We start from the raw sequence: 12016 nt of genomic DNA on the forward strand, positions 1-12016 counted from the left end.
TTTAACTTCACTTTATGTCCGTCTGCCACAAATATTAGAATCATAAAATCACAAGTTAACCGTTAAAAGCAAATAATATAATTTTACTGTCAATAAATCGGAATAAATATATAATATCATATTATTAGGCCGTAGCAACCCCTGTGACTCACAAGGAGGAAGAAGCAGCTGAAAACGAGACGGACGTTTTTTTCTGTACTTAATTGAAAAATGTAATTTAATTGTTTGTCAGCTTAAAATAGATTAATATTAAGTAAATATTATTAAAACACATTCATTAATAAAGGTCAGTTCAGAACTGGGAATGGTTATCTACCATTTAATTCAACTTATGTCGTGTCAAATTAACCACATTAAACAAGATTTACCTGCATAAATAAATTCCTTACGTGTGGACCATAGATAGGTTTTTACACGTCGTATAGATTTACAATCAATCAAATCAAACCTCGTGGACGACCTCTGGTCACGATTAACACATGAAAAAGACGGCTACGATTTTTTTTTTTATCCTGAGTTTGAACTGAATGGATCCCACTGGTGAAACCTCACGGCACTGACCTCAAACGCGTCGCTCGACCGTCTTCCCGTCTTTTCCTTTCCCACCAGACGTCCAATCAACACGTTGGATTTAATGAAGCTCCAGCCTTCGCATCCTCACGCCGCATATATTAACGGCGAGGCGGTGCGTTCATCACCACGGGATCATCTCGGCGTTAATGGAAACATTCTCGACTTTTCTAATAGTCTGTCTTCATGCTAATGAGCAGATCGGGTCTGATGGACGTGTCTTTAAATATTTAGACTTCCACTTTGCCCGCTGTTTTAAATTTGATGTATTTATTTCCCTCCTAGAGCACAAAGTCTGCACCAGATTCATTAAACCTCATCTAGAGACGCTAAATATAGAAGGAAATACTCTCCAATTATTTATTTCTATGTTTTCGTGCAACAAATGAAGGTTTTTTTTCATTGTCTCGTCTGAAGGAACCCTCAGTTTTTTAATTTAATTCCAATAGTTTGTGATATTTCAAGTTAAACGAGAAAAAGTCAAACAATCATAGCTTTTCAGGCAGGATTAACAAGTAGAGATAAAATCTTCTCACTTTCCTGTGATGGAAAAACCTCATAGATGTGAATTAGATTGGCTCACACGTTTTTAACTAGCTGTGGCAAATCTGATTAGGATAGAACCGAAAGATCGGGACCATCGACGGACCAGGGATACGAGAAATACGGGTCAATAACTATCAACCTGATCATCCCTGGTGGTCTGGATTAAATAGTTAACAAACCAGTTAACGGTAGCTAAAATTAAAACCAGCTAACAAATTCTATCATTAAAGAATCATCGAAACATTTTGCGGAGATGCTAAGATGATTTTCCTTTGAAGTAAGGCGGATAAATCCAACAAAATTCAAAAAATATGACCAGATTAAAAACTTTTTGTATTCTAACTATCATAATAAAGGTGAATCCAGTTTGTATCAACTTTATTAGCAACGTTCTCGTAACGTCACACCGCTTGTTTCTTGTTGGTTCTGCTACCTTGGGGAGTTTCAGTTTAGCGGTAATGTATTCTGTGTTAGCGGCCGGAGCGGCCCCTTTAAGAAGGTAGTCATGTGACCGAGGTAATAACAGGAACACGTGAGGGGAGGAGCTAAAGCGCTTCGATTATTAAATGTAAAGCTGTGCATCATCTGCATAAAAGCAACAGGGATTGTTGTGATCAGAACTGTAGAGACATCAGAACAGGGCCCTGAGGGTCGCCATAGCGACAGAAACAAATAAAATAAAACGATACGACCAGCAGAAAACTGTTTTATTCCAACTACTGTATAATGATAAAGGTGAATTTGGCTGGGGTTCCGATTGTACATCCTCCTCTTTGACGGCGTAACGTTTTTTGTCGTATCTGTCGCTTCTCATTTCGCGCTGACACAACAATCGTCGTGAACATTCCGTTGCCGTGGCGGCGATCTTCTCCAGCTTTACCATTGGCGTGAATCGAACATTAAACACCCCTTTTTTTTGCATCCTTTCCAACACATTGCCCTTGATTTATTCCGGCGTGCGTTAAATGAAGCCTTCGGGATTGGATGTAAATCACGCACCTGCCCCGCTCCCAACGCTTCCCCCGCCGTCCTCGGAGGAATTTAATATTTACTCCGTTTTCCTCCGACTGCCTATCGGTCTCCGCCCTTCTCCAAGTTGGTTCTCGTCACTTCATTAAACAAAACCATTCCACCTTCCGTTGCAGGAGGCTCTTTAATTTTTTATCTATCTTGTCCCTCCTCTTATAAGCAATAAGCATTTAATTTCCCCTGAAGCGCCGTGTGGGCTGACAGTAATTGCGTTGTTTTCCTCCGGAGGCCCACCTGCCTCCATCCCATCTGGGCCGGACTTATTGCTGCAGAGCGATCGTCTATCGCCTTATTTTGTCAATATTACATTTATCAGGAGGACGCTCTGGTCTCCGGCCAGAACCGCGGGTTTGTTGGCAGCGACGCAAGGAGATGAGACGCGGGAGGCGTTCAGGTGAAAAGGAAAGGAAAAGTAGAACCTGGAGATGCGAGTTTAATCTGATCAGTGACTGAAGTCATAAGACAGACAACATTTAACCATTTAAAATAACTGAAATCATTTAAATCCTGTCTTGAAAAAAATTAAAATCAGATTCTGAAAAATAACATTTGTATCAGCCAATAGACACGCAGACTTCACCTGTATATAATTATTTATATACAAGTTACGTAAAGAATGAAGAGCAACGCAAAGGTCACGAAAACACACGAGCTACGTCTTTACTCCACCAACGAGAACGAGATCCGGTCTCACTGATGTCGTATCCATCCGCCAACAGGTGGTGGTGTCCTGAAACACGGCTAGTATCTCAAATAACTCGTATCTGGAGGGACTAATTTACGTCAAATAGTTAAAAGCAGATGAGGGACTCTTGTTTTGCTTCTGATTGTGTCCGTTTTGTTTTCATCGCTGATGTTTCCTCACCTCCTGATGTTTTATTCCCTCCGTTGTGGTTCTGCCTCGAGGCCTACTCCACGCTTTAACTTCAGTCGTCACAGAAAGAACAAACGTGTGACAAAACGACTGAATTTAAAACTTAAAAATTGTAATTATTTCAATTCCTCATAAAATTTGAAAGAAAAAAACTTCTGGAGTCGTTTTTTGTTATTCTTACCTCCTCGAGTTCTCATAACCAGAAAATAAAGTCGACACGAGATAAAATATCTTACCCACACATCTTTTTGTAGCTTTGGACACACACACACACACACACACACACACACACTCATCTGATGAGGCTGGTCAATACTCTGATTTGATTCCTGCTTTTTTTCAGCTCCTCGTATTGATTTTCTTCTCCCTCATCTTTAATCCTTCATTCCTCTCTCCTTCCTTCTCTCTCTCTTCATCCATCCATCCATCCTTCTCTCATTTCCTGCAGGTCTTTCCTTCCTTTTCCTCCCTCCTCCATCGGTTATTGCTCTCTGCGCTCTACCGATTCGTTGAGAGCGATATGAACGATTGATTCTTGCCGTCCTGCAGACTCACCTTCAGGATGTTTTTGGTTCATCCTCCTCTTTCCACACCTTTACATGTGACTGTTTTTTTGAAGATACACCCTCAAATTCTCTCTTTCTTTCAGGGCGGGGCATCCCAGCACGCCATCGGCGGTGGGTCAGGACGGCGAGGAGAACCCGGCGGCGCTGGCAGAGAACTGCTTCAGGGAGCTGCTGGGCCGGGCGGCTTACGGCAACATGAACAACGCCGTGCGACCCGTGTTGGTGTGAGTACACGACGGGGACGCTAACACGTGAACTTCCTGCTTTTTATCAGCAGGTTCCAGCAAACACAAACAAACACACGCACACACACACACACACACACACACACACGCACTTCCAGCTCAGAGAGGAAATTAAAGGATGCTGTGGCGGGACGTACGCCTGGCGCGTGAGCGGCGGGTCCTCCGGGGGATATGAAAGCCCTCTTCGCCGCTCCTGTAGCCCCGCCCCCACACCACTCAGCACGGTACATATAAATTGGGCAATTACCGAGCGAAAGTGCCGAGCCCCCCCCCCCCTGGAGATTTCCCGTCACAGTCCGTTTCCGCGGAGTGGAAGAACGTCTCCTCCTCATATTTAAATTCCAGGGTTTAGCATCGGGTCTTTTTAGCTTCTCAAGCTAACGTAGAATGAATTTCCTTATTTTTAACCTGCTAATGCTAATGCATGTTGCTGTGCTAATTTTTTTTTGCACACCAGCTAACTTGCTAACGACGCCAGACCTTCATCGAGAAAAAATATTTTTGAAAAGCAGGATCCTCACATTTCACGACAGTTTTAGGGGTCACGGGGTCGCGACCTTTTGGACTCATCCGGATCGGGATTGATTCCCTGATTGTAAACAAGTGTAGCGGCGGCGGCGCCGCTCCGTGTCGGACATCAGCGGTGATGGTGATAGACGTGACAGCAGGAAGGCCGGGTGTGAAAAGTCAGAGGACGTGCTGCCACAGGGGGCCGTTTGATTGGAGGAGTCATTATCGGTGTGAACATCTCAGGCTCCCCGGGGGGCCCCTTCCCTCCGACACTGAAACACTTCATGTTGGTGCACGCGGCCCTGAACACAACACTTAGCGCCATTTGAACTTCAGAGTGAAGTCTCTCAGATGCTGCGATCTGGAGACGCGCTGCCAACCCCACGGGTAGCGAGGTGCTGGTGCCTCGAAAAGTTCTGATGTGGAATCTTATTGGTCGACGTGTTTGACGCTGTTTTTTATGTAATTTAATCTCAGTTCCGTGAAACGATTAAAATACCAACAAGACAGGACGAATAAAGGGAATCGAAGGGAAATCTTCCTGGATAGTCGCCTCATTGGATGTTAACTTTGGTTGTTCTAACATTGACTTCTGCTTATTAAAGAATTCCACTGCATCATGTGACCAAAACGAATGTTTTGATGTTACCATGGTGATTGCTGTCGCTGGCAACTTTAGTTTCCAATTGTTGTTGAGGATTTAATGTGGAAATTTATTCCAGCATTCTGTCAGGATAGATTCTAGTTGGACTGTAGATATTCGACAGATCGTAGACAGACCATAGATAGATATTAGATCGTAGATAGATATTAGACAGATAATAGATATCAGATAGATTGCAGATAGATCTTAAATAGATCATAGATCGTATATAGATTGTAAATAGATTGTAGATCGTAAATTTAAACAGATTGTAGATATTAGACATATCGTAGATCGATTGTAGCTATTAGATCATAAAAAAGATTGTAGATATTAGACAGATCGTAGATAGATTGAAGCTATTAGACAGATCGTAGATAGATTGTAGCTATTAGAGCGTAGATATTAGATCGTAGATAGATTGTAGCTATTAGATCGTGAATAGATCGTACATATTAGACAGATCGTAGATAGATTGTAGCTATTAGATCGTATATACTAGACAGGTCGTAGACAGATTGTAGACTGATTGTAGATGTTAGACAGATCGTGGACAGATCGTACATAGATTGTAAATATTAGGCAGGTCATAAATAGATCGCAGTTATTAGACAGATCGTAGATAGATTGTAGCTATTAAATCGTAGATATTAGATCGTATATACTAGAGAGGTCGTAGACAGATTGTAGACTAATCGTAGATGTTAGACAGATCGTGGACAGATCGTACATATGTTGTAGATATTAGGCAGGTCATAGATAGATCGCAGTTATTAGACAGATCGTAGACTGATCGTAGATGTTAGACAGGTCGTGGGTAGATCATCATTGAAGGTTTACGTCAGAGCGGCTGAAGGTCTCACTACTGACGGCGTCCATTCAGGCGTTTCACTCTTTAATTTCTCTCTCCATTAAACAGACTCTTCTTCTCTGTCTGAGTGCGTCTGAGGGTGAAACCAGTTCTCCTGCAGGAGGAGGAGGAGGAGGAGGAGCATCTTCAGACTATAAATAGCAGGGATTGGGGTTAACATCGAGGGGGGGCTACTTTTTGGGGGTGTGGATTGACGTCATAACTGTTCTCAAACAATCAGCTTCGACTTTTCACTCTTTTCCTCCTCTTTCTTGCTCTCTGAATGGATTTCTTCTTCTTCTCTTTACCTTTGTGCCTGCGGTGCGTTCGTATCGGTTCAGCAATGACGACGACGCTTCAAAATGTCAGGTTATCTGGATCCTCCTCTACCAATCTCAGGGGTCCATCCACCGCACATTGAACATCGACAACACATTTTTCTACAAATTGGCACATTTCACGAAACGAGTCAAAGATCGCAGTTAAGTTAAATTTCACATTTTAAAGGTAAAAACAGTCTCGGAAAAACTCCAAACGGGCCTCAAAATGTGAAAAATGTACCGAAACGTAAGACAACTTAGCTTTAATTTACCCAAAATGACCACAAACCGCTATAAAACAGCCATTATTATCAATTCTTCACCGACATTAATGCAAATATGCAGATTTTCATCCAATAAATCAAACAGAATAGTATCCCAGTGAATCACTAATAACGTCATTAAAGATGAAACAGCGACAGTTTTATTTATTTGGTGAACAATCGTTTAAATCTTCTGGTCTCCAGACGATGGTTTTCGCTCTTAGTGACTCCGTAACTTTTGCTTTTTTACTTTTTTTGATTGATGATCGCCTCTTTTTTATTGTATTGTCATAGTTGCTGTTAAAATGATTATATGTTGATGCTCAAATTGAAATATTGGGCTCGAAAAGGTTAACGGCCTCGTTAAAAAAAAACAAAACTGAAATTCACGACAAAGTTTTGGTGGGTTTTGCTTTTATTTAACAAAACTTCATGAGCATGGGAGTTTAGCCAACATTGAAACAGATGTTCAGAATGCTTCAGGTGACCTTTGACCTGCCTCCTGTCTGCAGGCACCTGGACAACCACCACCTGTGGGACCCCAACGAGTTTGCCGTGTCCTGCTTCAGGATCATCATGTACTCCATCCAGGTAAAAAACGCGCCTCAGGTCAACCTTTAACGGCCAATGTGAATGTGAGTTCAGCCCGACCCGAGGCTGTCATGACGTCCTCCATCCTCTAGGCGCAGCACTCCCACCACGTCATCCAGCAGGTCCTCAACCACCTGGACACCCACAGCAAGAACACCCCCCGGGTCCGCGCCGGCATTGTCCAGGTGCTCCTGGAGACGGTGGCCATCGCCGCCAAAGGCTCTGTGGGTGAGTCCTGTGGGCACACCGGCGTCTCTGATTGGCCGTCAGGACTCCATTGCGAGTTTGTCCGTGTCCCCTGAAGGTGGATTAGAGTTCAGGTCCAGGTTGTTCTTGTTGTTTCCAACGATGTTTGTTCTGGATAGGAATGAATCAAGAGACCAAACGGAGTGACGTGTTCGAAAGCGGAATCACGGTTCCCCCCGTGAATCTGTGGCTGGGTACAGTATGAGTGTGGTCGTAGTCTCCTGAAGATACACCCTAGAGCTGCCCCGTTACCCCAGACGCCTGGCATTAGCACGTTTCGGGGTAATACATGTGGCTTCAAAATGACACGTTTTAATGCCAGGCTAGGAATAGAAAAACACCCGTACGATGTCAGGAAACCAAACAACTATAATGTTTATTCCATTTAAATTTAAACTTAAACTTAAACTCACTTTATTGACCCAGAAACGGGAAATTATCTTTTCACTCACACCATACAGACAGATGTTAGACATGCATATATATGTTGTATGCAGGCACCCCCTGAACAAAATCTATTAAAAATAACGTGCTGAATCATCAAATTTGCCTGTGATGCCATCTACTGGCCCGGCATGCATACTGCGGTCTTTTCAGACGTCTTTTTTTTTTTTTTTTTCAAAAATCCAGATCATTTTTGATTTTTTTTAAATTAGCATGGATGATGATGTCATCTGTGAGACTGTCTTTTTTTTTTTTTTGAAAAAGCAGGAAATACAGCGACTTCTGACTCATGCGAATTCCATTTTGGTGTTGGAATTCTGCTGAGAATGAAACTATCAGAATCAGAAAGTCGTTTAACTTTAATGCTGCAGAGAAAATCATAAATCTTAAGCCGTTAACGTCCTGAAGACGAGGTTTCATCTTCATCTGCGGGTGTTTGTCTTCCTCCAGTGTACCGTTAGTGCGCCGCTGTCTGGCGTGAAACGTGGTGTTGGTTCGTAGCTCTGTGATGTTTCCTCCCTAGCTTAGATGGATGGATCAGTCCAGTATGGATACGTTCTGGGTTTAGCTTAGCTTAGCTTATCTTAGCGGCTAGCTAATGTGGAGTGAGATGAGTCTTCAACAGCAACCACTTTATTCTAAAACAAGTATTTTTAGGAAACAAAAGACGTTGTGTTCTCATCCAGATTTCCAATCACGTCCGTTTTAATTGAAAATGATGCTTGAGACATTTTTATTGGTAGAATAATGCAGCGATAAAAATTCCGAGCACTTTGGAATAATGACTTTTCATTCCTGCTTCAGTGGAAATAAATCAGCTGTTAATGGAGGAAGCCGTTTAAAAAACTGCTACCAAATTGCACGGATAATTTCTTTCTTGCGTGTTTTTCTTTTTTTCTGGGCGTGTCGCTAACGTGTCGCGTCCGATCGCAGGCCCGACGGTGCTGGAGGTGTTCAACACGCTGCTCAAACACCTCCGCATGAGCGTGGACTTTGAGCTGGGCGAGATCTCCAGGAGGAACTCCTCCACCTCCAGCGCCTCCTCCGGCCGCGGCAAGGAGAGCGAGGAGCGGATCGTCCAGAACGCCATCATCCAGACCATCGGTACCAAGGAGCGATGAGTCAGCACTTCTGGTGGAATCAGCTGAGCGCTGAGTCATCGATTTGTTCCAATTCCAGGGTTTTTCGGGGGAAATCTGCCCGACTACCAGCGAGCCGAGGTCATGATGTTCATCATGGGTAAAGTGCCGGTGTACGGGACCCCCTGCCACACCCTGGACACCGTCAAGATCGGGTGAGTCACCCGATGACGGCCAATCAGCTTACAACTCCTAAAGCCCATCTACAGCCACCAGGAGGCGGGGCCTGAAGTGTTCTCACCTGATTCTGACGTACGCTTAATTAGCTTTTCTGTACATTTGAGGGGAAGTCTGCAGCCTTCCTCCTCCATCCCACTAGAGGGCGCTCTAGGAGGAATCAGTGAAGCTTGTGGGGAAAACAATCCTCACCGACTTCAGTTTGTTCAGATGTAGTCAGAATTTAAATGAAAACAGAAAAATTTCCTTAGGTTTAGCGATTAGCACGCAAACCGTTAGCCTTATGCTAATGAAACGGGAGCCGCTACCTGTGAGAGTCTGCAGACATTTCTGAAACACGGAGATGAAGGTGAAGGAGGAAACGTTGTCTTCAGAGTGACTGTTTGTTGTAGGACGTGATGCTGCACACACACACACACACACACACACACACACACACACACACACACATCAAAGTGTCTAAACCCGACCTCCTGTAGGCGCTGCAGTGACTTTCGGTTCCTAAAACAACAGCTGATCTCCTCCATAAAAAAAATAATAATCCGTCCGCCTTCAGGGGGAACAGATAATCCCAAATCAAACGAAGCTCCTTCCTCCTCCTCCTCCTCACATCTTCATCCCCCGTCAGAAGAATAGCTGGTTCTGATTGGCCGACACGCGGCGTTAGTCGAGTGGGGTTGATGTGAATGTGAACTCCTCTGACCGGCTGCTTCCTGTCCTTCAGGCATCAGGGGACCAAACGGATCCAGACCATGCTGCTCAGCTCCCTCATCATGGTGAGTCCCTCAGCTGAACATCTGAACCCCCCTGCAGGTCGGTGTGAACATGTTTGGCTCGGTGCCGATATCAGGTCGGGTCACATGACAGAAAGTATCAGTGATTGTTTTTTTAAATCAAGGCATCATTGATTTATTCTTTCGTGCAGATTTAAGGAGCGATTCTAGAAGTTGAAAATACAGTCGATGCCCCAAAAGTTGTTCTGCACCTTGGCTTTAAGCCGTATTTCTTTGGAAATACATTCAGTGTCCCCTGCAATACATCAGCTGATCGATCAGCTGATAGATCGATTAGCTGATCAATATGCAGGATAAGGGCAGCTCCAGCTTTAAATGCGCCCCTTTATTCTCCTAACATCGTCTCCAGTCCCACATAGGGATTGGGTTCCAGTTTAGAATTGGTTCCAGTTTGGATTAAGTTCCAGTTTAGGTGAAGTTCCACTTTAGATTTGGTTCCAGTTTAGATTGGGTTCCAGTTTAGATTGGGTTCCAGTTCAGATTGGGTTCCAGTTTGCATCTGGTTCTTGTTCAGATTGGGTTCCAGTTTGGGTCTGGTTCCAGTTTGGATCTGGTTCCAAATCAGATTGGGTTCCAGTTTAGTTTGGGTTCCAGTTTGGATCTTGTTCTAGTTTGGATCTGGTTCCGGTTTGGATCTGGTTCCAGTTCATATTGGGTTCCAGTTTACATAGGGTTCCAGTTCAGATCTGGTTCTTCTGGTCCTGTCCTGCTGAATTGTGTTTGGTCATCTGTGTGTAGAGCTGTTTTTTTCATCTCGTCTGAACACGGGTCAAAGGTCGACATTTCAAACCCGTTTTTCGGGGCCAAACCATTGGTTTCCTTCTGATCAGGTTCTCCTGAGCGATCGGACGTGTTTCTCGTTTTCTATCCGACTTTCTGAACGTTTAGCATCGGCGCGCCGCTGCTCTCGTTAGCGTTCCTCGTCCGGCGCGCGTCACTCCTGTCGTTCCCGCTGATCATAACTCACCCACTCAGAGGGAAGGTCAACATTTGGACGTCCTCAGCGACTTGTGGGTTTAACCTTTCGGCGCCGCTGAACCGTGTTCCTACACACGGGTCCCTCAGGATTAATCCCATCACGCCGCGATAATCCCGCTCACACCTCTCTCTCCGCCTCAGGTGACCTCCGGCTTCAAGTCCAAGTCCATGACGGCCGCCCTGCCCCCTCCCTTCCTGGATCCGCTCTTCTCCATCTCCCTGATGGAGGACAGCGAGCTGAGGCAGCTGGTGCTGGAGATCCTGCACAACATCATCGATCGCCATGACAACCGCGCCAAGCTACGCGGCATCAGGTAGGCCTGATCCAGGGATTCTTTTCTTCGGTTGTGTTTGTGCGGTTCTGATTCTGGTGTCTGTCGTTCCGTCTGCTTTGCAGAATCATTCCCAACGTCGCAGCGTTGAAGATTAAAAGAGAGAAGATCTCCAAGCAGGACGTGGCGTTCATGAAGAAGGTGCTTTCAATCGTCCTGCTGTCCTCAAACATCTCTTAGGTCTCAAATGTCTTTATTTGGGGTCCAACGGTGTCAAACTGGGTGGAAATAATAAATATCTGTGGAAAATATGCTGAGAGGGACCTTCAGCAGATGCAGGTTGTTCCTGGAATGACTTAAAACCAGAGAGGTCCTGCACGAGGTCATGCTTCTAGGTTGATTGTATTCGTTCATGTTGAATTGAAGTCATTGATCTTCACTTTCCATCAGGGTGCAGGAGATACAGTGAGTGCTGAGTTGTTTCTTCAAAAGCATTTTAATGCAAAGCTGAACGTTTCACAGCTGAAGCACTTTTGCCTCAGCAGAAGGAGCCGGCTTAGACCTGAAGGATAAAGACGTAAAACAGGTTCCATCTATGCATCCATCCAGAAAGAGAATTCATCTCCTGAGATGCACCTTCACCTGAACATGAACCTGAACCTCATCCTCAACCTCAACTTGGACCTGGACCTAGACCTAAACTTGAACCTGGACCTGAACTTGAAACTTAACCTAAACTTGTTGAACTTGAACCTGAACCTGAACCTGAACATGAACCTGAACCTGAACCTGAACCTGGACCTGAATCTAAACCTAAACCTCAACCTGGACCTGGACATGAACCTGAACCTGGACATGAACCTGAAATTGAACCCTGAACCTAAACCTAAATCTGAACCTTAACCTAAACCTAAACCTTATCCTGAACCTGAATCTAAACCTAAACCTAAACCTGGACC

The 12016-nt window shown here is 44.4% G+C and overlaps 1 protein-coding gene across 1 annotated transcript in view; it reads left to right on the forward strand.

Moving 5' to 3' along the window:
* Positions 1 to 12016, forward strand: part of efr3a (EFR3 homolog A (S. cerevisiae)) — a 50567-nt gene that overhangs the window by 32406 nt on the left and 6145 nt on the right. Inside the window, exons 7-14 of the mRNA XM_068340230.1 lie at positions 3669 to 3809; positions 6929 to 7007; positions 7100 to 7235; positions 8631 to 8801; positions 8877 to 8991; positions 9738 to 9789; positions 10927 to 11099; positions 11183 to 11258. Coding sequence (XP_068196331.1) covers positions 3669 to 3809; positions 6929 to 7007; positions 7100 to 7235; positions 8631 to 8801; positions 8877 to 8991; positions 9738 to 9789; positions 10927 to 11099; positions 11183 to 11258 — 943 coding nt within the window. The remainder of the gene's footprint in view (positions 1 to 3668; positions 3810 to 6928; positions 7008 to 7099; positions 7236 to 8630; positions 8802 to 8876; positions 8992 to 9737; positions 9790 to 10926; positions 11100 to 11182; positions 11259 to 12016) is intronic.

The sequence above is a fragment of the Antennarius striatus genome, chromosome 18 (assembly GCF_040054535.1).
Source record: "Antennarius striatus isolate MH-2024 chromosome 18, ASM4005453v1, whole genome shotgun sequence".
NCBI lineage: Eukaryota > Metazoa > Chordata > Actinopteri > Lophiiformes > Antennariidae > Antennarius > Antennarius striatus.